Genomic DNA, 22,076 nt, shown 5'->3' with positions numbered 1-22,076 from the left:
ATAAAATACATCCCTAATTGCAACAGCATTTGCAGCAACATGTAGGAACGTTTCTCGGTGTTGTGCTTGCAATATTATTTGATTAATTATCTATCTTTCAGTAGCAGTTCTACCTGTCATCTGTCTTGCTGCATACCAGAATTTGAGTATTATGGTATTGTCTAAACAATTACTTTTAATTAAAAGTAGGACAAATTATTCTCTAGACTAATTCATATAACTCTTTGAAATGGGAGCAGTTAACACGCACATGGTAAGAGAATATAGTCACAGATACATTTAATTGCTTATTATAATATTCCTTCATACAACCCTATTTTCAAGTATGCATCCTTTAACTATATTTGATACAATCCAATTACAGGTCAAATGTTACACTTCTGTGAAGAAATGTAGGTTTTAAGTTAGTCAAACTGGCACAAACAGAATTTTGGTGTTAATGAATTTGGAAATATTTTGTGATGTGAAACAATGCATGAATTAAACATGGTTATAAGGAAGAAAAGGTATGTTAGAAGGCTGTAAATATGGCCTAGAAGTGACCCAATGCATAACAGAATTTGGGTGTAGTAGTTTCATTTTGTACCTGCAAAAAGACAGCAGTACATTCATCTATTGTCAACACAACATATGGAGCTGTACTTCCAAAGAGACTTAAGGAGTAACTACTGCTTCTTTCAACAAAGGTAATGCTGTACCTGAAGAAGTCAAATCATTTTGTTAAATCTCAGTTAAGCAAAATAATATTTTCTTAAAGGAAATGAATAACACACATCTCAACACAATTTAATACACAGCCTGTTTGTATTTGTTCTTTCTCAAATTCTCAAGTTCACTTTAAGACACATTTGAAGAATGCACATCAGTGTAGCAGTGACTTAATGAAATATTAGTGGATAATTTAATTATGTTGCTAATTGCACCAAATATGACCTTGATATACAGCCTCTGAGTTCACCAAAAAAAAAAAGATGTAATACAGAAACTAAGGTAGATCAAACAACAGATACTCCTTTTGAATAATCAAATGTATACTGCATTTCTTCCTTTCATGACTGTGCAGCACAGGGAAAGAAAATGGAATGAAAACTCCCTGATGGACATTGGTATGATCCTAAATTTTTCTGAGTGGATGAGAAATGCCAACAGAACAGCCTCCTGTTAACAGCGGCGTTAGCAAAGACTCACTGAATGAACATCACATGCTTAGGGCTTTCAGGGAGTCTTGGCTGACTAAGGAGGGAAGCTGAGAAGAGACAATGATCACACTACTTGGCCTCATCCCTAGGAACACAAGAGACCTAAATCTGAATCTGTCAGCAGTAAGTCCTCTAGAAACTTGCATGGACAGGGTATTCAGACGTTAACAAAAGAGTGAACGGTAAGCTTTTCTGAAACTATATAGTGCGTTGCTCATCTATTCAATTACTTCACCAGTGCTAAAAGGAGCTAGTGAGAAAGTAGCAAAAAGCATTCTTGGCTATTTAGCTTATGGTCAGGCTCAAGAGAGAATATGGACAGGTCAGAATTTAAAAGTGCATGTCAAATAAATGTTCAAATTTTAAATGTCAAATATATATGGGGTTTTTTTTCCCATATTGAACTGTCATTAGACACAGTTCAAAATTGGCTTCAGAGCTCACTTGAGGATACAGCAAGGATCAAAACTGGCATGTCTCTTCAGCAACATGGTGAAATCAACCATCTGTGTTCTGGCACTAGGTTTAAAAGATGCTGCTGCTCTGTCCCCTATTTATATTTTTTTTCTCCCCATGATAACAGCCACTTTCATCAGGTATTTATTACAGTGAAAGCAAAATGCAAGAAAATTATGTCAAAGAAAATAATGCACATATGCAATTATTTACAAACATGAAAATTTTTGCACAAGTTAAAGAGTATTCAAATCCAGTGTATATTAGATCTGAATTTTAGAAAGAAAGTAGTTTTTGTTTTTAACTTAGCCTTTCCCAAAAGCTGTGATGCATCAGAAAATGTGTCTGTTTTATTGTTGTTTGGTTTGGGTTTTTTTGCATAGCTCCAGTAGTTAAAAACAAAAACTCCAAAAGCAATTTTTATGAAGAATTGAATACAAAGTCTTCCAAGCGCCAAGAAGCACTAAAGCAAAAAATGTTCTGGGGTAACATCACGATTTTCAGGTAAAAGTAAACAATTTAAAAAGTTGTTTTGATTAAAAGTGCCAACTCATTATTAAAATAAAGAAACTGGCCAATTCCATTCTGGTTGACAACTGTGTGAATCTATAGAATTAAGCTATCAGCTTCAGCAGAAAAATTATCTTCATGTCTCTTAAAATGCTAATAGTGTAATTGTAGTAATGTACCTGATAGTCAAGTAGATGGCTACTACATGGTATATTAGGACAAGATACATGTCCTGGAAAACTGAAAATAAATAGTCAATAAGATTAAATATATTATTTTCACTCACTTGGATTCCAAAACCTGAAGAATATCTGGCATATTAAGAAGACCTTCAGTTGTCAGAAATACGTATGGAATCTGTACTTCCAGAAGAAAGGAACCACAGTGATGCCCTGAAACATTTTGTGTATGTAAGATAATAGTTTCATAAGCAAAAATCTAAACATTTAAGTATTTAGCTAGATGTGTTTTAAAAATGCAGCTTTTATTAATCCCTAAATGTTTCCATTCCATGCCTTCCTGCTCCCCCCACCCCAAACTCTTCTGTATCTCTTTGAAATTAAGCTTTAATTTATATTCCTTTAGATCTACAGCAACATACACTTAGGATGGCGAAGGGTGGATACGGCTCGTAGTAACTGTAAACAACCTGTGATCTTGGCACAAGTCTTCTATCAACCAACATTTAGTACTACATCCTGGCCAAAACTAACCTCACACCCTAAGAAAAACCCCTTCCTGTCTTTCTGTATAGATAAACCAGCTCTGTTTGCTTAGCTTTAGCCTTCATAATTTGTTACTCATTCTCTTCCACAGACACATGAACGTAGCATTTTAGGAACCACAGAATGCTTTCCTTTCATATTGTTTGTTACAGTTCTGGAGGGCACTTACCCATTTGTATTGTTTCAGGGAGGGTGGTTTTAAAAGTCATGTAAGTAACATTGAGATTTTTGCACAGATCCTTCCAGCAAGAGTTTTCAGAATAATCATATTCCATTACTAATGAGAAGTGTGTCCAAGGGAAGTCAGCTCCAATTTGCTGATTATGTACAACCACACAGGAATATCTACTAAGGCTTAAAAAAACAACAAAGTATTAATAAAATTAAGTTCAGGTAGAACTACTCTGAGAAGAAAATAAACACGTTTTCACTCTGAAGAATTATCACTGTTTAAAGTCTGTTTATAGAAAAGTATTTACCCTTCCCAAATTTAAAACTATAATATCTCTAAAAATTAGTTTTTAAATTAAAAGCTGTACTTCCCCTCCTCCAGTTATCTACTTGAAGTGTTCGTGTTTTCCTGCAATGTCATAATTTGCCATTATCTCTTTTATGCTCTTTCCTCCCCACCTTTTCCTAAAACATGCAAAACAAAACAAAAAGTTAAAAACATGCAATTGCATGTTTTCTAAAAGTTCCTCTGAGCTTCACAACTAAGCATTTTAGCGGAGTGTGAACAAAATTCTCCCCTCCCAGAGTGAAGATGTACAGCCATATTCTCAAATTTTTCCACCAGACTAAAATCCCATGGAAATGAACAAAAGTAATGAAAATTTCCTGTGTTAGTCCTGAGTAAAGACTTTGTTCTCAAAAATCAACAATTTAACTTACTTGCTTATGATATCTTTGCAACTTAAAACAGTTCTTTTTTTCTCAGAATTCAAATCCCTAGCTTTTAAACCTGCATAAAAAGAGTTGAAATATTAATCAAACAAATGAGTCTCTGCAGGTATGAATCTACGCACAGCAGTAAACAGCAAATGTGGAATAACACAGAATATTAAAATTTCATGTATTTTGTTGTCTGTCTTGATGAAATTCTACATAATTTCAGTTTGTATTGCACTGGTGGGTATACTGATTTAGAAACCTCTGTTTTGAACCCAAGGAAGAAGTGAACAAGTTTCATGTCTTACAAACTCACAACCTGATTACCTTAAAATGAAAATTAAAAGGCTAGTGCAAGAGGAAGCATCTTTTCCCCTTTACAATTTAAATTCCTTTACACTTTCTGTACAGCTCAAGTTTCACAAGTATGAATGGAAGATATGGTTAAAAAGCGATATTTGCGTAACACAAATGACTCTTTTCAAAAGTTTAGTTAGTTGGATTGACCTGTGTTTACAACCAAGTCTTAAGATCTTAAAACAAATAAAATACTTTTCATTAAATATTATTGTTATTAAAAGCATTGTGAACATGCCTCTTCCCTTTCAAAACATTCTAAAAGACAGGCTTTCTTCTTTTAAGAGCACAGGAAATTTAACTTTACTTTTAAAGGCAAAAGAACGATACAGTACATGACACTGTTGATAAGGTTCAAGCAAGAAGGAGTTACAAAAATGGGTTTTAAAAAGCACTATGAAAGGAATCTGTGTCTTCCTCTAAACATAAGTACAGGCTCAAATAACAGTCTTCCTGAAACATGTTTGTTTTACAGCTGAATCTGTAATGTTGACCAAGCTTTTGTACAAAAAGTACAATTTTTTGTACAAAAATTACTCACAGGTAAAATCATGAACTGATGAAAGTGTTGCTTATATAAGTGGGGGCTGCGATACTGGAAACTATTTTTTTTGTCCTTGAGTTTAATAGATTGCTACAGCTTATGCTTACATATTTAGTAAATTAGCAAACAAAGTCATCAACAGATAGCTAAGGGAAATCATGATCTGTACCAAATACTCATTTAAGGTCTTATGCCAGGGAACTTAGTTAAGACTTCTAAATGCTAACTGTTCTTAGTAAGTTTTCAAGGAAGAAAACTTTCGACCACCCATCAGCTAAAAACAATGAGACAGTCTGACCAAGACAATAGGTGCAATTATAATTAGGCAATGGGCTACCCACATCTCCTTTGTGCTCTGTTAAATAAATCTTTCACCTGACAGATGAACTATCATTCTCTTGCAACAGAAAACACCACACCAGAAATCTTAATCAGAGGAAAATAAAATTACAAGAAAGAAAGAAGGCTGATGGAAGATCTAGGAAACAAATCAGTGAGAAAAGTATGTAGAAAGGTTCCTGATGAGGAGAAAAGGGAGAAAAACCTGCAGAAAGCATACAACAGCAATGCAACAAAGCACAGAATAACAGCCACTTTTTCTTTCAAAGATGCACATAAAAATTATTTATTTACCTTCTACTCTAAATAAAGTCTGAATGAGAGCAGCTTTTTCCATCTCAGAGTCCATCCTTGTTATGATTAGTATCTGGAAGAAGGCAAGTAAAAGAAACTCTAGTATTGTAAAGAATTTGTTCTTTCAACCTGCATACATCTTTCTTTCTCCTTTGCACAGAAAGCACAAGATTGACTAAGCAGGTGGCAAGAATGGAAACCTTGGGGTCTTCCAGAAGAGCAATCACAGAATCACGGAATCATAGAATATCTCAGGTTGGAAGGGACCTGTAAGGATCATTGAGTTCAACTCCCTGCTCTTCACAGGACTACCTAAAACCAAACCATCCAAAAGCATCATCCAGATGCTCTGCGAACTCTGACAGGCTTGGTGCCATGACCATTTCCCTGGGGACCCTGTTCCAGTGACCAGCCACCACCTCAGTGGAGAACCTTTTCCTGATGTCCAATCTGAACTTCCTCTGGTGCAGCTTCATCTCCTTTCCTCGTGTCCTATCACTGGTCACCAGAGGGAGATCAGCACCTCCCCTCTGCTGCTACCCTTGCAGAACCTGTAGGCTGGAATGAGGTCACCTGTCAGCCTTCTCTTTTCCAAGCTGAACAGATCAAGTGAGCTCAGTTGCTCCTCCTAAGTCTTGGCCTCGAGGCCTTTCACCACCTTGGCCATCTTCCTCTGCACACACTCTAATAATCTGATGGCCTTCTTATATTGGGTGCCCAGAACTGCAGACACTGCTTGAGGTGAGGCTGCACCCGTGCACTGTAGGATGGGACAATCACCTCCCTCGGCGAGCTAGCTGTGCTGTGCTTGACACATCCCAGGACATGGTTGGCCCTTTTGGCTGCCAAGGCACACTGTTGACTCATATTCAACTTGCCATCAACCCAGATCCCCAGATATCTTTCCGCCAGGCTCTTCTCCATCCTCTCCTCCCCACATTGGTATGTATAACCATGATTACCTGGTCCTAGGTGGAAAATCTGGCACTTGGTCTTGTTAACTTTCATATGGTTGGTGACTGCCCAGCTCTCTACCTTATCCACACCTCTCTGTGAGGCCTCTCTACCCTCAAGGGAGTCCACAGCTCCTTGCAGTTTAGTATTGTTGGCAAACACAATGTACACTTAATTCCTGTGTTCCAATCATTTATAAAAACATTAAAGAGCACTGGCCCTATAACTGAGTCCTGGGCAACCCCACTGGTGATTGGCTGCCAGCCTGATGTAACCACATTTACTATAAACCTTTGAGCTGACCCATGAGCCAGTTGCTTACCCAGCATATGATGAACTTGCCTGTGTGCTGGCTGTTTTACCCAGAAGGATACTGTGAGAGACAGTATCAAAAGCTTTATTAAAATTCAAAACCACTACATCTACTGGCTTCCCTTGGTCAACTAGATGGGTGACCTTGTCATAAAAGGAGAGTAAGTTGGTTAAGCAGGATGTTCCTCTTGTGAACCCATGCTGACTATTACCAATGACTGTGTTGTGTCTCAAGTGTTTTTCAATAACTCCCAAAATAACCTTCTCCATAATTTTATCATGCACTGAAGTGAGACTGACAGGCCTGCAATTGCCAGGGTCTTCCTTCTAGCCCTTCTTGAAAAATGGGACAACATTCGCCAGCTTCCAGTTCACTGGGATGTCTCCAGACTCCCAAGGTTGTCAAAAAATCATGAAGAAAGGTCCCGTGATGATATTGACTAGCTCTTTCACTACCCTGGGATGAATCCCATGGGGCTCCATAGATTTATGCCCATCCAGCTGGAGCAGCAAGTCTTGAACAAGTTCAGGGCTGGCTGAGAGTTTATCATTGCTCCAGTCACAGCCTTCCAGGCCAGGGCTCTCGGGGTCCCAGGGCCCATCATCGGTGTGAAAGATAGAGGTAAAAGACAACATTAAAAGTCTCTGCTTTGTCTACATCCCTGTTTGTGAGGGATTGGTCTGTGCAACAGACCAATGTTATCTCTGATTCTCCTTCTGCTGTTAGCATATTTAAAAAAGCCCCTTTTGTTGTCCTTCACAGTGCTGGCCAGCTTGAGCTCTAATTGAGCTTCGGCCATATGAATTGTCTCCCTACAGTGGCAGTGTCTCTGTAGTCCTCCCATCACCTGTCCTTGTTTCCAATGTCCATACACTTTCCTTTTCCACCTAACTCTTAGAACAAGATCCCTACTCAGCCAAGACAGCCTTGTGCTCCAGTTGTTTCACTTCTGACACTTTGGAATTGCCTGCTCCAGCGCTTATAAAATATGGCCCTTAAAAAACAACCAGTGTTCCTGCACCCCAATACTTTCAAAAGCAGATTCCCAAGGGATCTGCCTAACTAGCTCCTTCAGCAGCCCCAGGTCTGCTCTCCCCACATCCAGGGTAGAAGTTTTGCTCTGGTTTTTCTCCTACCAGCAATGATTAAACTCAGGTGTATGTGTGCATTATTGCATGAGTTGAAGAAACAATATTATAGGAAACATCAGTATTGGAATTCAGTTTTAGGAACAAAGCTGTTCTAGAAGAAATCTTAAACTGGAATATTTGAGTCAAAGTAAAAACGCTAATTAGAGATATTATCTAAAGACATTATACCACATTATTACTGTTGCACTAGACAGATTATTATGGTCACATTAGAGGCATTATCCCTATGGAGGCAAAACTTAAACTGAAGATATCTAAATTCCGCCTGCAAGATGGTGATGTACTGGAGGGAGGTCCAAGATGTACTGCTGAACTAATTAGAAAGATTTTCCAGACCATAGATGGAGTACACTGAAGTGTTCCTGCCAGAGATCGCTTATCTATGAGACTCATTAAATACTGCTTAAGATGAAAACATTGAGAAGGATTAGAATCTACCAAATTGACACAGTTTAAAAAAACCCACACTATCAGAGAAGGTGTTTACCTTGTCCAACATTTCAAGACTGAACTTGTGCTACATAATCAAAGTATGTAAAGAAGAATAGGCACACACATATAGGATTTACACCATACTTTCAGACAGGATGATCTCTGAACCTTTATGTATAGACACTTTACATGGTGCACACAAGATAAGATTTTAAGGAAGCACATGGCACTGTCTAACTCTTAAATCTTACAGATGCAAGATAATTGTATAAGTAAAAATGAATAGTGTGTTAAAGCTTGTCAGAAAAGAACTTCTGGATATCAGTCAGCCTGACCAGCTCAAGACAAATTTCTGTTTCCATATGTTGGTGCACAGAACAACCATCTGAAAACCCACTGGCTCCTTTCAAAGCAGTTTTGGACAACTGCATTTTAAAATGCAGAACTGCTTTTTCACACATAATACAACAGTGTATTTATTACATGTTGTTGTGAGCTAGGTGACATTTTCTATCTAATCATGAGTACAAAAGATAATGAAACAATGAGTAAAGTTCAGGTTATTCTATTCTGTTAGCAACTTCTTGCTTACAAAGAAAACATCAGATTATAATCCTGCATCAATAAAAATTTTGGCTAATAAAATTATAATCAGATTATTATATCTGACATCATATTAACTGATGCTGATGTGATGTGATAGAACAGGAAATGGCTTATTCAGTACAAATTTTACTTCTTATTAAAACCACAGTACTTCTGCCTATCCTGGCTCATTAAAACCTGTCTCTGAATGCTAGGGAAAAGTAAACAATTTCATAATTGTGAATAAAATCATATATATATTTGTACATTGTATGTGTATGTGTGCACGACCTTAAGTTTAAGTCAAGCAAACAAGTCAAAACTCAGGAGAGTTATAGTTAAAAATTTTACAAATCATATCTAGCTGAGTTCAGAAGAAAAGCAGAATTGTCACTGAGCTGACAGTAAGATGACAAAGTTGTCATATGTCTCCTAGTGCAGCATATTCCTAGTATCACAAAGCAAAATATGTAACTATTTAAGAAGATCATGCTGAAATCAGTTTAGAGCGTCTATGAAGGACAAACACCAAGACCATCAACACCAATTTGTTTTGGTTGCTTCATTTCCATTTTAAATGCTAAAAGGGTGTACAATAAGATATTATATTTTTCTTCTCAGGAAAATTTAATCAAAAGATGTTCAGAGCTCTTTGTGCAACTCTTAACAGAAACAAAAGGAGAGTGGTGAGGCACTGGAACAGGTTGCCTGGAGAAGTTGTGGATTCCTTACCCCTGGCAGTGTTCAAGGCCAGGCTGGATGGAGCTTTGAGCAACCTGGTGGAGTGGAAGTGTCCCTGCCCATGGCAGGGGGGTTGGAAGCAGATTATCTTTAAGGTCCCTTCCAACCCAAACCATTCTATGATTCTATAAGAAAGCTCCAGGAAGTGAAATATGGAAAGAAATTAAAACAGATGAAAGTAAGCTTGAAGATTCATCTTTTTTGGCTGTGTGTTCAGTAGCATAAATTCTATTCCAGTCAGGACACAAAATATTACATATTTTATCCCTTCTGTTTCATTGTACTATTAATTTATTCTGTAAATAAATAATAAATAGTCTGCAAAGGAAAATAATGTTTTTCACTGCATGGTATCACCCAAAATATTCACATAACCCGAAAAAAAATTATCTTTGGATACTTGAATCTCCCCTACAACTCTATCCTCCATGCCATAACTATCACTCATGGGTATTTGCTTCCTACATAATTATAATGGCAGGAGATTGGCCTGATACATGGGTTAAGCAGAGGTCGTCTATAGATAACAATACCCACACAGTCCATGATGTGTGAGCTTTGAGCCACACTGTACAAGTACAAAATACTGACTTGTGCTGTGATTCTCTTTGCACCAGAAGATTGAGGCCTTCAACTAAAAGGTTATTATACACTTCTCAGAAAGTGATGTGATACAATATACTTACCAGGGAGACAAAGCCACTTGCACAAGATGAAGGCCTGGCAGTGTTAAAACTCATATGCATGTTATTTCAGGCACGAACCAAGGGGAGATTTGATCAAACAGAAACCTGTTTGATCAAACCTATTTGCTGGTTTACAAAACCTGTTTGCTGGTGGAAGTCTTAAAACTTTGCTACCCTTATTTAACAGATACTGTGAGTTGGAAAGGTAATTATAAGCCTTTCTTCCATAAACCAACACTTGTTGAAAGATGGTTTTATAATTATTCACATAGTTTGGAGCAGTTTTGTTTGCTTAGAGAAATTGTTTATATTTTTAACCTTAACACTGTGTTCCTCCCCATAAATTTGCATCCAATTTAAGATTTGATGCTGAAGCTCTGTTATTTTGGGATTTGTTTCATGCTTTTTCTGGCTGCTGTACTGTACAATCTTCAACTGCCTCCAGACATTATTCAAACAGGATTCTAAGACGGTTTTATAGATGTCCTTTGCCTTGGACAAATAACCTGTTAATAAAGCAATAAAAGAAGTAATTGCAGTGACGAAAGATAATTGCCAAGGTTTGTGTTTAATCTACATGTAAGTTTAAAATTTATGTGACAGTATATTGTGCAAAAAAGATTAAAATTTACTGGCTTACCAATCTGGAAGGACACTGTTACTACTAATCAGGTACATAAGTGGCCTGTATAAAACTGCTATACCTCCAGTAGTATCTGCTATGTGACTCCAGCTAGAATTGTTGAACCTTGCTTTCTATAGCTGCAAATACCACCATCAGCACTGTTATATTTAACTAATCTATATAGTTTATACTAAATAACAACTTTCTTTTTATTCCCAAAGTCCAAAGCTTTATTTGTCCTGTGTTTTCTCTACTCTTCATGTTATTATAACTATCACCTCAGAATGATGCCTTTTGTATATAAATGGTGAACAATGCTGGGGTTTTTTGAAAATGCATGAAGAAAAAAATACATCCAAGATAACTATGTGATGAATCACATAGCAGAGCACAAAATCAGAACAATAGTGAGGACTACAGGGCCTACTTTTTGAAGATCTGTTTTACTTGTGCAGTTTCCTGTGTGAGGTGTTGCTGGGACCTGGAAGGACAAGAGCTGTGTAATTCTGAAATATCACCTAGGAGTGCTTTTGCTACAATAGAACAGAGGAGGAAGAACTGCACATTTGTCTCCCTCCCATCTTCCCACATTGTTTATAGTAATTACAGAAAAGAATTCTACTTAGTATGCTACTTATATATGCAATCTGTATTTTTCTTTCTACTCTTTTAATTGCTAGGAATATTTAAGCAGACAAAAAATAATTTCCCAACAGTTTGGTTTATGACAGATGTCTTCCATTTTACATCGATTTTAAGGAAACACCCTCCAATAAGTATAATTTAGAGCGACTGAAGTTAGATGCTCTGAACTGACTTATCTCCTATAAAGACAGAGGGAGCCTGACTTTCCCAGAACACTCATAAAAGTTGACTTCAGCTCCTTATGAATGTATTCCAATAGATCTATCTGAAAATTGACATTACACAACAATTAGAACTTGACAAGCAGGGCATTATCATTTCAGGCATAAAACTGGGTTACAATGAATTTTCATACTCCAAATCTGAATAGTACAAGACAAGAAAAGCTTCTGTGTGAGTCCAGTGCTAGGATTTGACTGTAACTTCAAACTCCCTGCCTTGTGATGGGTTAGATAATATTTCAGATTTTTCTTAAAATGCTCTCTGTTTTAAGTACAAGGAGTCTAAGAATATAGGTGTTCCACACCCATTCCACACTTGCGGAAGGCAGACTGTAAACAACAAAGGACCTGCCATGTTGCTCAGTTTCCACACAGAGAATCCAAAAAGAATTTGTCATTCTGGGATACAAGGCAATACATTATATATGTGGAAGCTCATACGAATGCTTCTTAGGTAAATCCAAGTAATAAAATAAACAGTGGTATATTACTCATGAAGTGAGCATATATGCTACCAAAGTACAATCTGCAGTTAATTAATTTCTAATGATGGAACAGAAATAAGGAAGCAAAGGGGGCTGGATATCGTATTGAGGCTACTACACTGGAGATACACTAATGGCAAAGAACCACAGCCTACAAACATGAAAGACGGACTGCAGAATACACACAAAGCATTGGGTTTCTGGGTATCATTATTCACTATGAAAAACTAACCTAGTCCTGTGTCCAAGCCACATGCTAACAGAAGATCTCGAACTGTCACCAGCAGATGCACCAGAGCAGCATGTCTGAACAGCATGATCTCCTTCTCATTTATTTTACCTTTACAAACAGAAGACACAGGTGTGGTCTGAATAAAATTTCAGAAATCACGCTATATATATGTAACCCATTTAAAAGATCCTGGTATCAGAATTTTCATTAAACACACACAGACATAACCTCCAAAGGTTGGATCTGGTGGTCTTGGCAAATAGCTTATGATATAGCATAACTTTTGCCATGTCATCTGACCCAGAACAAGTGGCACACAGGGAAGTGTTTTTCAAAGTGTAGGGATAGATAGTCCTTGCTGGAAGAAGGGTAACAATTCCCCTAGGTGTGTCATTAAACCCACACTGCCTTACTGATTTTAGTAAGGCAAACTTTAAATATACATGGAAACTGATAAATTTTCCATATTTTGGTCCATCATACAAGCCCAGCTGTTCATAATACTATTTCCTCATCTGACTAGTCAAATCACTAAATTTTTCAGCAGCGCTGTAACTCCATTTAACACATTTTCCAAACATTTCAGAACTCTTTCCAAGAAATCAAAATGGCAGATTATCTACTAATCAATAAGCAATTTTAAAGCAGTGACAACCTCAAATTGAGCTTTTCACAGAATCTTTCCAATAAATTTTAGACTATAAAAGCCACATTATTTATGGCAAATGATTTGGACCCAGATAGTCATCACACATAAAATGAGAAAAAATTCCTATTGTCTTCCAATACTGATCCACTTAGAGTCTTAACTTCTGATATTACCTTCCCCCCACCTAATTAACCTCTCTGGATGAGAATCCTAACCTTCTTTGAGAAGATAAATTTGGAAGACATCTGCTTCTTCTTGGACCCACAGAGTAAATCAAACAATTTATTGTTGTTATTCTGTATTATGTACCTGTTATCAATAAATCTTGATGATTTGACTGAACAGGAAGGACTTACTAGTCTGAAGAAGTCATTTTTGAGAATTGCACAGAGGGAGTGGTGCAGTTTGTTATCTCAAGAAAGGAAATATGTCACTGCTGCAGAGTAAGGAGAATTAATAACAAAAAGCATACTTAAATGGTTGAGCAAAAATAAAGAATAAGTGACTACAGCTGATGAAGAAATTAGTGAATGAGATGCATTATACAAGAAAAATATTAGCTAGTTCTGTGTACTGGTATCAACATAGCTTTTAATTCAAAAAGGAAAGTAAAGCCCTCAGGAAGGAAAAATCAAACTTATGAACACAGCATACAGAAGAATTAGCTGGATACAGCATAGAAAACAAAGATCTTGCCACTCTTCTGTATCAGAGGACAGAAAGTGACTATCTCTGTCAGTGAAGGTACTGAAACTGAAGAACTATGTCCAGTTCTTGACACTACTCACCGTAAAAACTCAGTGACGAATACAGATTATTTAGAGTATAGCAAGACAGTAAGAAACCACATTTTATGATGAAAGACTGGACATTTGATGAAGAAAGAAAAGACCAACAGGGGAATAATAACATTCTAATAGATCAATACCATCACAGTAGGTGACTGTTCTCTGTGTTCGCTGGGGGATTAATGAGAAAATGCATCAGCATACTCTGGAGTAAAGCAGAATGAGGTTGGGTATTGTGAAACTATTTAAAACTAGGAAAGCATTAAAAGAGTAAAGTTAGTTACCTGGGAGGTTTTGGAATCTCCTACACAGTTAGAGAAATACTCATTAGGAATGGATTGGATATGTTAGAATCTTTCTCATTTCTAAGTTTCTATGGACCTTTCAGCAATAAAATTCCTATCTCCTTCTGCTTCTTTAATTGAGGACAAAATGCAAGACCTCCCTTGCACTTTTCTGTCTCTTCACTGCAGACAATAGTAGCTAAATCAACCTGACTTTTTTTTGTATTTCTAACCAAGAGCAAGATTTTACTGCTTTCCTTGAACTGTAGTCCAAGATCCACCTGCTTCATAGGTCAGTTCTGCGTTCCACAACAGCTGTTTTTGTATAACAAGGGACAGGTAAATATTATCCATTTCTCAGAAAACACTTGCCCTTAAAAGGAAGGTCCAGTAGATGACTATTTGCCTCATCAGTATTTCAGCCATTAAACATTTTCATTGATTTCACTGCTCTAATTTTAGTAATTGATAGTATACTGCACAGTTAATCTACAAGCAAAGAGGGCACTGAAGTTTGAATAAGCACACAACTCAGCCCAGCACATAAACTGCATTTGAAAGGATGTAAGTTTTCTTAAATTAATCTTGCATTAAAATGCAAACTCATATATTTTTCCTTGATCCTGAGTCAAAGTAGTAGTAGTAGTTCTCTGTTTACTTTTCTGAGCAACGTTTTCCTTTCTGTGATCCACTGATACAGATAGGGAGTTTCTCCCTCATGTTTGTGAAGATTATGTTTCCTTATATGTAAGCTCCCTCAAACTAAAAGAACTCTGCTGCTGAGTTTTCATATAGTAATTCTATAGACCACAGGCTGTCATTCTGTGGAGACCACTAAATTTGTGTTGCTTGCCTTCTCTCTTATTTGTAATTTCATTATCGTTAGTTTTGTTTTGAGAAAAATACATTCAGCACAGAAAGCAATAAAGTTGAGATAGCTGAAGTTTATCATGTAACTTATAGAATTGTAGAATCATAGAATCATTTATGTTGGAAAAGACCTTTACAATCACCAAGTCCAACATTAAACTAGCACTGCCCAAGTCCACCACTAAACCGTGTCCTTAAGTGCAACATCTACAAGTCTTTTAAATACCCTCCAGAGATGGTGATTCCACCACCTCCCTGGGCAGCCTGTTCCAATGCTTCACCACCCTTTCAGTGAAGAAATTTTTCCTAATACCCAGTCTAGGCCTCCCCTGGTGCAACTTGAGGCCATTTCCTCTTGCCCTCTTGCCACTTGTTATTTGGGAGAAGAGACCATCACCCACCTCACTACAACCTCCCTTCAGGCAGTGATAGGGAGCAATAACATCTCCCGACCCTCCTTTTCTCCAAGCTAAACAAGCCCAGTTCCCTCAGCCTTGTGACATAATATAAAAATGTGGCAGGTAGTAGACAGCCTGCTACATTATGCTTTCAACTAGCTCTCAACTATGAGCCATACAACTAAAAAAATAACCCCAAATACCCAACAACCTTCTGAGTCTTCCTCAAACAGTCTGTATTTTGCTGTGAGGTTTTCCTGACCTTTTTTTTATCTATAGCCAAAAATCTTCATAATGGGTCACTGATTCTGCTGGCTTTTGTTTTGATTTTTCTGCTTTTATAGGGTTTTTACATGCCATGGAGGAGAGAAATGAAGCCAGAAAGAAACAAAATTAATAGGGATTTTTCTTCTAATTTCTAACATGGGCATAACGTTTTGCATCATGCAGGTGTGACAAACACTAGCTACTAAAAGGAACAAACCAACAAAAATATATAGACAGTTTTTAATTTTATAATTGAGCACGAAAAAATTGTTTGGTATAAACCCAACATTTCTGAAGCATATCTAGAATATTTTTAAATGCAATTCAGCTAGAATAATTTTTGTATTACAATATTGAAGTTAATAAATGTAACGTTGAAGAACTAGGAAACACTATTTTAGAAATAAAAGAAGAAATTCATTACTGTAATTACAAAATAAACTGATGAAAGTTTTATCATCAATTTATCAAACATCTTGAACCTTGTATCACCAATTGAACCTGTATCAGTATTGAAGAAAACAAAGATTTTTTTGAAAAACATACCTTCTTTAAAACAATCGCATATCACTTTCTCTTGCTGTTTTAAGAAAAACCTTGTATGATCAAATTTAAGGCTGTCAAAGCGCCATTTTACAGCAGCAGGTTCACCCAGGTGTGTCAAATCTTTTAGAACAGGAGCGGCTGCTTCTTCCAAGAGGCAGTATGCCTGCCATTGGCTTTCTGGATAGCACAATAAAAAAACTTCATAATAATAATGTTTGGTTTCATATATTACTACTGGACAAGAATATTGAAAAGACCTATCAAAACACAAACAACACTGACTTCTTCAAGAAAGCTGTAACATTAACAGGAAAACAGTTGCTCCCCCTGGCAGCCTCCTGGGTGGTAGGATTAAGCTGATCTTCACAGCAGGCAACTATGTTATTCCACGCATTTCATAAAGTGATCAGACTCCATGTTGAAAAGTTAGGATTTTCTACTCTTGTGACACCTGCTAAGATTATACTATTATTCCGTTGCTTGACAGCTGCCTTCTACTTTGTAGTCTAAACCTAGACTTAGTTCCTTTATATCCACTTGTTACCAAAATTTCAACTTAAATGGCCCTTCTCCTTCTCTGGTATTTAACTTCTAGTATCTTTGTCTAGCTAGACTAATAAGTCAGTCTCTTCGTACTTTAATACTAACAGTTCTTAATAGCTTCTGAGTGGCTGTCCTACAGTTCTTTCCAAATTACAACTGAGTTTCTTGCTATTAGCATCCATGACAGAGCTGTCAATTGCTGAATGAGTTGAAAGAGATGTCTTTTTCCTCAGGTAAGAAGGTGAAACTCTTCTGTACCCATTTTATAAAATTACAGTTGAGTTGATCACATCAACAAGATCAAAACTCTATGATTCTTCATTTTCAAAGATCTACTTTTGCTTTTGAAAAGTATTTCCAACTGATCTATACAAATAATTTGATTAGCAGCTGACAACTCACTTGGTCAATGCATTATTTCATAACAGCAATTAATAACTTCAACTTTTTAAGCATTCTCAAAAAAGGCATACTATTATATCCAGTTTTTCAGCCTTTAAGGAAATAAGCCAGATGCTACTATAGTATTTTGGATGCCCATTGTATAATTTCATTCAGCTATTCCTGTATTACTGTATTAATTTTTTTAAGGTGTATGTTTCATCATGCATCTTCAATGTTCCACTGTTAAGTAATATGCTTGTGTGAATCTTTCTAATCTTTGTTTTAGATAGAGCTTGTTTTTGATAATGATTCCTTTCTTTCATGTGCAAGGTAACCATGGTGAAAAACACTTTACTTCAAAGACTCTAATGGCACATTCAGTCCCAACAAATATTACCTTTGCCAAATGCTGTTTTTTGTTTTGACTGCAGAAAAGCTTTATATTTTTTTCCAGTTGCATTAAAGGAGTCTTGCTTCAAAATTATTTAAAAGAATAAATAAAAAAATATGCTTATAGCTGTTATAGGAGTCCCATCTCGGGAACATGAAAATACTGTTACACTCTTTCACTGGTTTCATGAGAGACTTGCATTAAGCACATGGTTGGAGTGAATGTATTTCCATGAAAAAACAAACTAACCTGTGCTAGGCCTACAACTTCCTAGCACTGGGCATGCTTAATTTGAAGCTGTAAACTATCCTGGATAAATATCTTCTAGGTTCTTTCTCACCACTTCTACTGCATGACAAAATTGTTGTCAGCACATGTTCTCTCATACAATGCCTTGAAAAGTACAACAGCAATAGTTCACAGGTTAAGGCTCAGTCATGTATGAGAAATCCATAGTGGATTACTACAGTGTTAAAGATATTTCCTACCAAAATGACTGTCAATCCCTTCCATCTCTAATTCTCTTATTTAATCTGTCAGAGGAAAAAATACAGAATAATAATTTGAGGGTACTGACTGGCATTAAGAGGCTTCGTATCCACTGATTTAGATCAGACATGACTCAAAGTCCGTACTTTTTAGTTTGCATGCTATTTGCTTTAGTTTTAAGACAGAATTCCACAGCCTGCTGTTACACCTGCATCAAAATAAATATCCTTCTATTTTGAATGTTTTCAGTCACAAGAAGCAGAGACTAAGCCTAATAATTTCCATATTTTTCTGAGTAGTACTATTTAACATAAAACTATATTGCAAAAATATATAAAACAAAGCATATCCAAAAACAGTATACCTGATGCTTGAATATCAATTGTGACACTGTCCTCATTCTCTCGTTCTTTTTCCTCTGTTCTTACAGTCTCACAAACAGAACTGTCCTCTTTATGAACATGCATATGCTGTTCTTCAGGTTCTAGCACTACATCATTAAACCACAAGTGAATATTTAGATACAAAAATCACAAAACCAGCTCAATGAATAAGAAAATAGTTCTATAAATCATTCTACATGCAAAAATATTTTCAGATTAAGTAGTTTCTATGACACATACATTTTCTTTTCATTAATTTCTTTACTGTTTTCATGCGCTTATATAGTATGGGAAAACCATCAAGACACAGAGAGAGATGAGGCCCTGTCAGCCTTCACAGCCCAAGAAGTCAGGCATTAGTTCCTCTTCCTTAGGGCAGAAATACAAAGCTGGGAAAATTAAGGAGCTGGTACTACAGCTCTATAGGAAAGCTCATATGTCTTTATGTGGAGGAAAAACCATATATGACAGGAAAGATGTTGCTGACTATAAGGAGCTCGAACTATGAAAAATAGTAAGTGTGAGTAGAAAAGGTTAGATAGTCTAAGTGACACAGAAAGAATATGGAAGTGGCAAATGGCAGAAAAAAGGCAAAGAGAAAATAAAAAATGCTTATTGAAAATAACTTTTTCTCCTGCCTTACAGCTATTTTTGCAACCTGTTAGTAATTCTAAGTCTCCTTCCCTTATTCCTTATGAATACTAATGCATGAGCTACAGCTTCTGCCTGCGAAGTTTCTTTTGGCAGCTCTACCTCTTAATTTCTGAGAGCAGTTCTGGCCAAATAGGTGTCTCCTAAATATTGCTGATTTTTTCTAGTTAAGAATGTCAGTCCCCTCAGAAAAAAATTTGGTCATACAGACACATAAAAAAAAGAAAAAAACAATTTTTATTCTAGTTAAGTTACAAAAAACGCTTTTCTGAAAACCTATACAAGCTTCAAAACTGGATCAATGAACTGTTTCTACTACTTCCCTCCTGTGTATTTTCTGAACTAAATATTATACACAATGATGTCTTTAAAATGTAAGCCAAACGACGAAGACAATAAAGAAAAAGCCCTACAAGCAGTGCTGGCATTTCTTACTTTCAGTTAGATTTAGAATGACCCTTAATAAATATTTTTCATTACTATAAAAGTATGCAATAGTTCACACAATTTCTGCATCACTGTGGTAAGACCTATACATTTTAATGGGTTCTCTATATATCAGACGTAACTGATGTGCAACACTACGGTCTACCTGTAAACTGCTGTAACTTAAACCACAAGCCTATTTGTAAATGTTACAGCTTGTTTCAGTCAATACATTTGGATTCTTGTTAGGCAATGCAGTTCTAGGTGGTAGCATAAATCTTCATCTCAGGTTCCTTGATCTAATTTTAAATTGGAATTGTTGCTTTCTAAAGCCATGGAAGTGTTTTAGGCATGTGTAGCACTGTCAGTAACAGATACGAACTTTATCAAGAAATAACTTCCTCCACAAGATTACATATGCTTGCTATTTAACAAGTATTCCAATTCTATTCTATAAGGAATTACTGATGAAAGCTTTTATGTAAAAATTTTAACTTTTTTTTTTTTTTATGGGACATGTAACTGAAATACAGATAAAAGTTATTGTCAAAATTCTGCCATACAAGTCAAAAATTGAAAAACATTCTTTTGTTTATACAACTTTACCCTGAAAATGAATCTGGAAATATGTCACTGTCTCCCAATATTTTGCGTCATAAATATTTCTTTTTTAAAACAAACAAGGAATTTCTTCTACTTCTTTAACCTCTCTGCTATTTGGCATTTCTGCAATGTTCAGTGCATAGCCTGAGATTCTTTCATAAGTGTTGTCAACAACAAAAACAGGGCTATCAACAACTTTCTGTTTTCCTTAAGACCTGTTCTGCCTCATTGTCTGATGGGGTTTACACCAAGGTAACTGACTCAAATGTTTTTTTCTGGAGAAGAACTTTTAACGATTGTTCATTGTCTAGGCTATGGTAGTTCTACAAAAATAACTGTATTGATAATTACTATTTGATAACTACAATTGATAACTACTATTTCTCCAAACAGGCCAGGAGATCTGACTCAGAACATACAGATGGAAGAGAACTTCTGGAATAAGTACCATTTAGAGTTACTTTGTCAGAATAGGAATAGAGACATATTTATTCTATTAAAAACCACTTCCACCACCAAAAAGACCCTAAACCCAAAACCAAAGCACACACACACACCCCGCAACCAAACCAAACACACAAAATCCCCTAATGGATTTAATGGAAAAAACAAAAGGCAAGTACCTTAATTGAAAATGCAGCTACATTAAAGATCGTAAAAATATTAACGTTGCCTTCAAAGGACTTTCCCCCCCCCTCAATCTACTAGCACGAACCAGCATCTATTTTAACTGGTATAAGAGAACAGATTTAAACCTGGAAAAATGACAGAATGACTTGGTTCACATACCTTTTCCAGGACTACCTACATCACTTTCTTCCATTCTTTGGGTAAGTATATGTTTAAATCTCAGCATCATAAAGTTGCTCAGATCAGAATCATCATTGTTCCATTTTGTAGCAAGTGCAAATGATGCAGAATTTTGACTGTTGGATGAGTTGTTTTGTTTAGAAGACACATCTTTACAGCTGACTGACTCAGATGATTTGGGGTTCTTCTTTTCTTGGTTTAAGAAATCAATTGCCTTTTCTACCTTATTCTTTTTTATGCTACCTCCAGGAAGCCCTTCTTCCACAGATGTATTTGTACTGTCAATTTTGGCAGATGATGCAGGACTTACATGCAGGGCAATGTACTGCTTTTGAGTCTGTGGTGATGTGTGAAGATTAATTACTTTGTCCAATTGACGTCTTTCAGTAGAAAGATCCTCCTGGTATATTAGGGAATTCTTCTCTTTAAGCCATCCTACAAAATAATATTTAATTTCTTCAGTGCACATAGATTTTTTTTTGTTTTCTTTCTCCTGGTTGGAATACTTCGGATAATTATAGAAAAAGCATTTCTTTATTCTTTCTGCCTTCCCAGATCATTATAATCCACTTTTAGAAAACTTTTACTGATTAGACCTAAGTAAAACTGTACAATGTTGAGAAACAGAAGGCCATGATACTGTTTGGAGAAGTTTTCACCATCTGCATGGTGCCTACTGGTGTCAAGATTTCTACGAAGTGGGATGGATGCAACACATTTAATCAGGAAGAAAGACTGAAAGATTAACAGATTTTTTTTAAAGAAAAAAAAAGAAGCAAAGTATGAATTAGTTCCCTCTAAAGATGTGCTTCACTAGAACTGCAATTTTTTGCATTGCTTCTGCACATCCATGTTAAACACAGCACCTAAACACTTCACAATACGCAAAAAGCAGTTAAGTGGCAACATTCTTTTATGAGTGGTGCCTATTAATTTCACAATATATCATATTACTGTAAATTCTTAAGAGTTCTACAACTACAACTGATGCCTTGCAGCCAGGCCATAGTTATATAATGAAATCTAAATAACTTTTTGCGTTTTCTATTGAAGCTTGGTTGTAAGTATTCATAATGGTCCATGAGAAATTCTGCAGCTTCTGAGTGGCTCATAATTTAAACCATAGCCAGCATAACTCCCCCCCCCCTCCGAATAGCATTATAAAATAAAGAATTTTCACTGTAACATACTCTCTCCACTGACCTTCTGCAG

At 36.3% G+C, this 22,076-nt stretch overlaps 1 protein-coding gene across 1 annotated transcript in view; it reads right to left on the bottom strand.

Moving 5' to 3' along the window:
* The window catches only part of SHOC1 (shortage in chiasmata 1), a 57,177-nt gene that overhangs the window by 10,650 nt on the left and 24,451 nt on the right, over nucleotides 1-22,076 (bottom strand). The window contains exons 12-21 of the mRNA XM_027789320.2: nucleotides 20,844-21,299; nucleotides 18,356-18,481; nucleotides 16,185-16,361; nucleotides 12,383-12,490; nucleotides 10,493-10,680; nucleotides 5,313-5,385; nucleotides 3,782-3,851; nucleotides 3,060-3,244; nucleotides 2,452-2,557; nucleotides 587-698 (exon numbers count right to left, since the gene is read on the bottom strand). Coding sequence (XP_027645121.2) covers nucleotides 587-698; nucleotides 2,452-2,557; nucleotides 3,060-3,244; nucleotides 3,782-3,851; nucleotides 5,313-5,385; nucleotides 10,493-10,680; nucleotides 12,383-12,490; nucleotides 16,185-16,361; nucleotides 18,356-18,481; nucleotides 20,844-21,299 — 1,601 coding nt within the window. The remainder of the gene's footprint in view (nucleotides 1-586; nucleotides 699-2,451; nucleotides 2,558-3,059; nucleotides 3,245-3,781; nucleotides 3,852-5,312; nucleotides 5,386-10,492; nucleotides 10,681-12,382; nucleotides 12,491-16,184; nucleotides 16,362-18,355; nucleotides 18,482-20,843; nucleotides 21,300-22,076) is intronic.

Source organism: Falco peregrinus, chromosome Z (assembly GCF_023634155.1).
Source record: "Falco peregrinus isolate bFalPer1 chromosome Z, bFalPer1.pri, whole genome shotgun sequence".
Classification (NCBI taxonomy): Eukaryota; Metazoa; Chordata; class Aves; order Falconiformes; family Falconidae; genus Falco; species Falco peregrinus.
The sequence above is the reverse complement of the archived record's forward strand: the minus strand, read 5'-3'. Positions and strand labels throughout refer to the sequence as shown.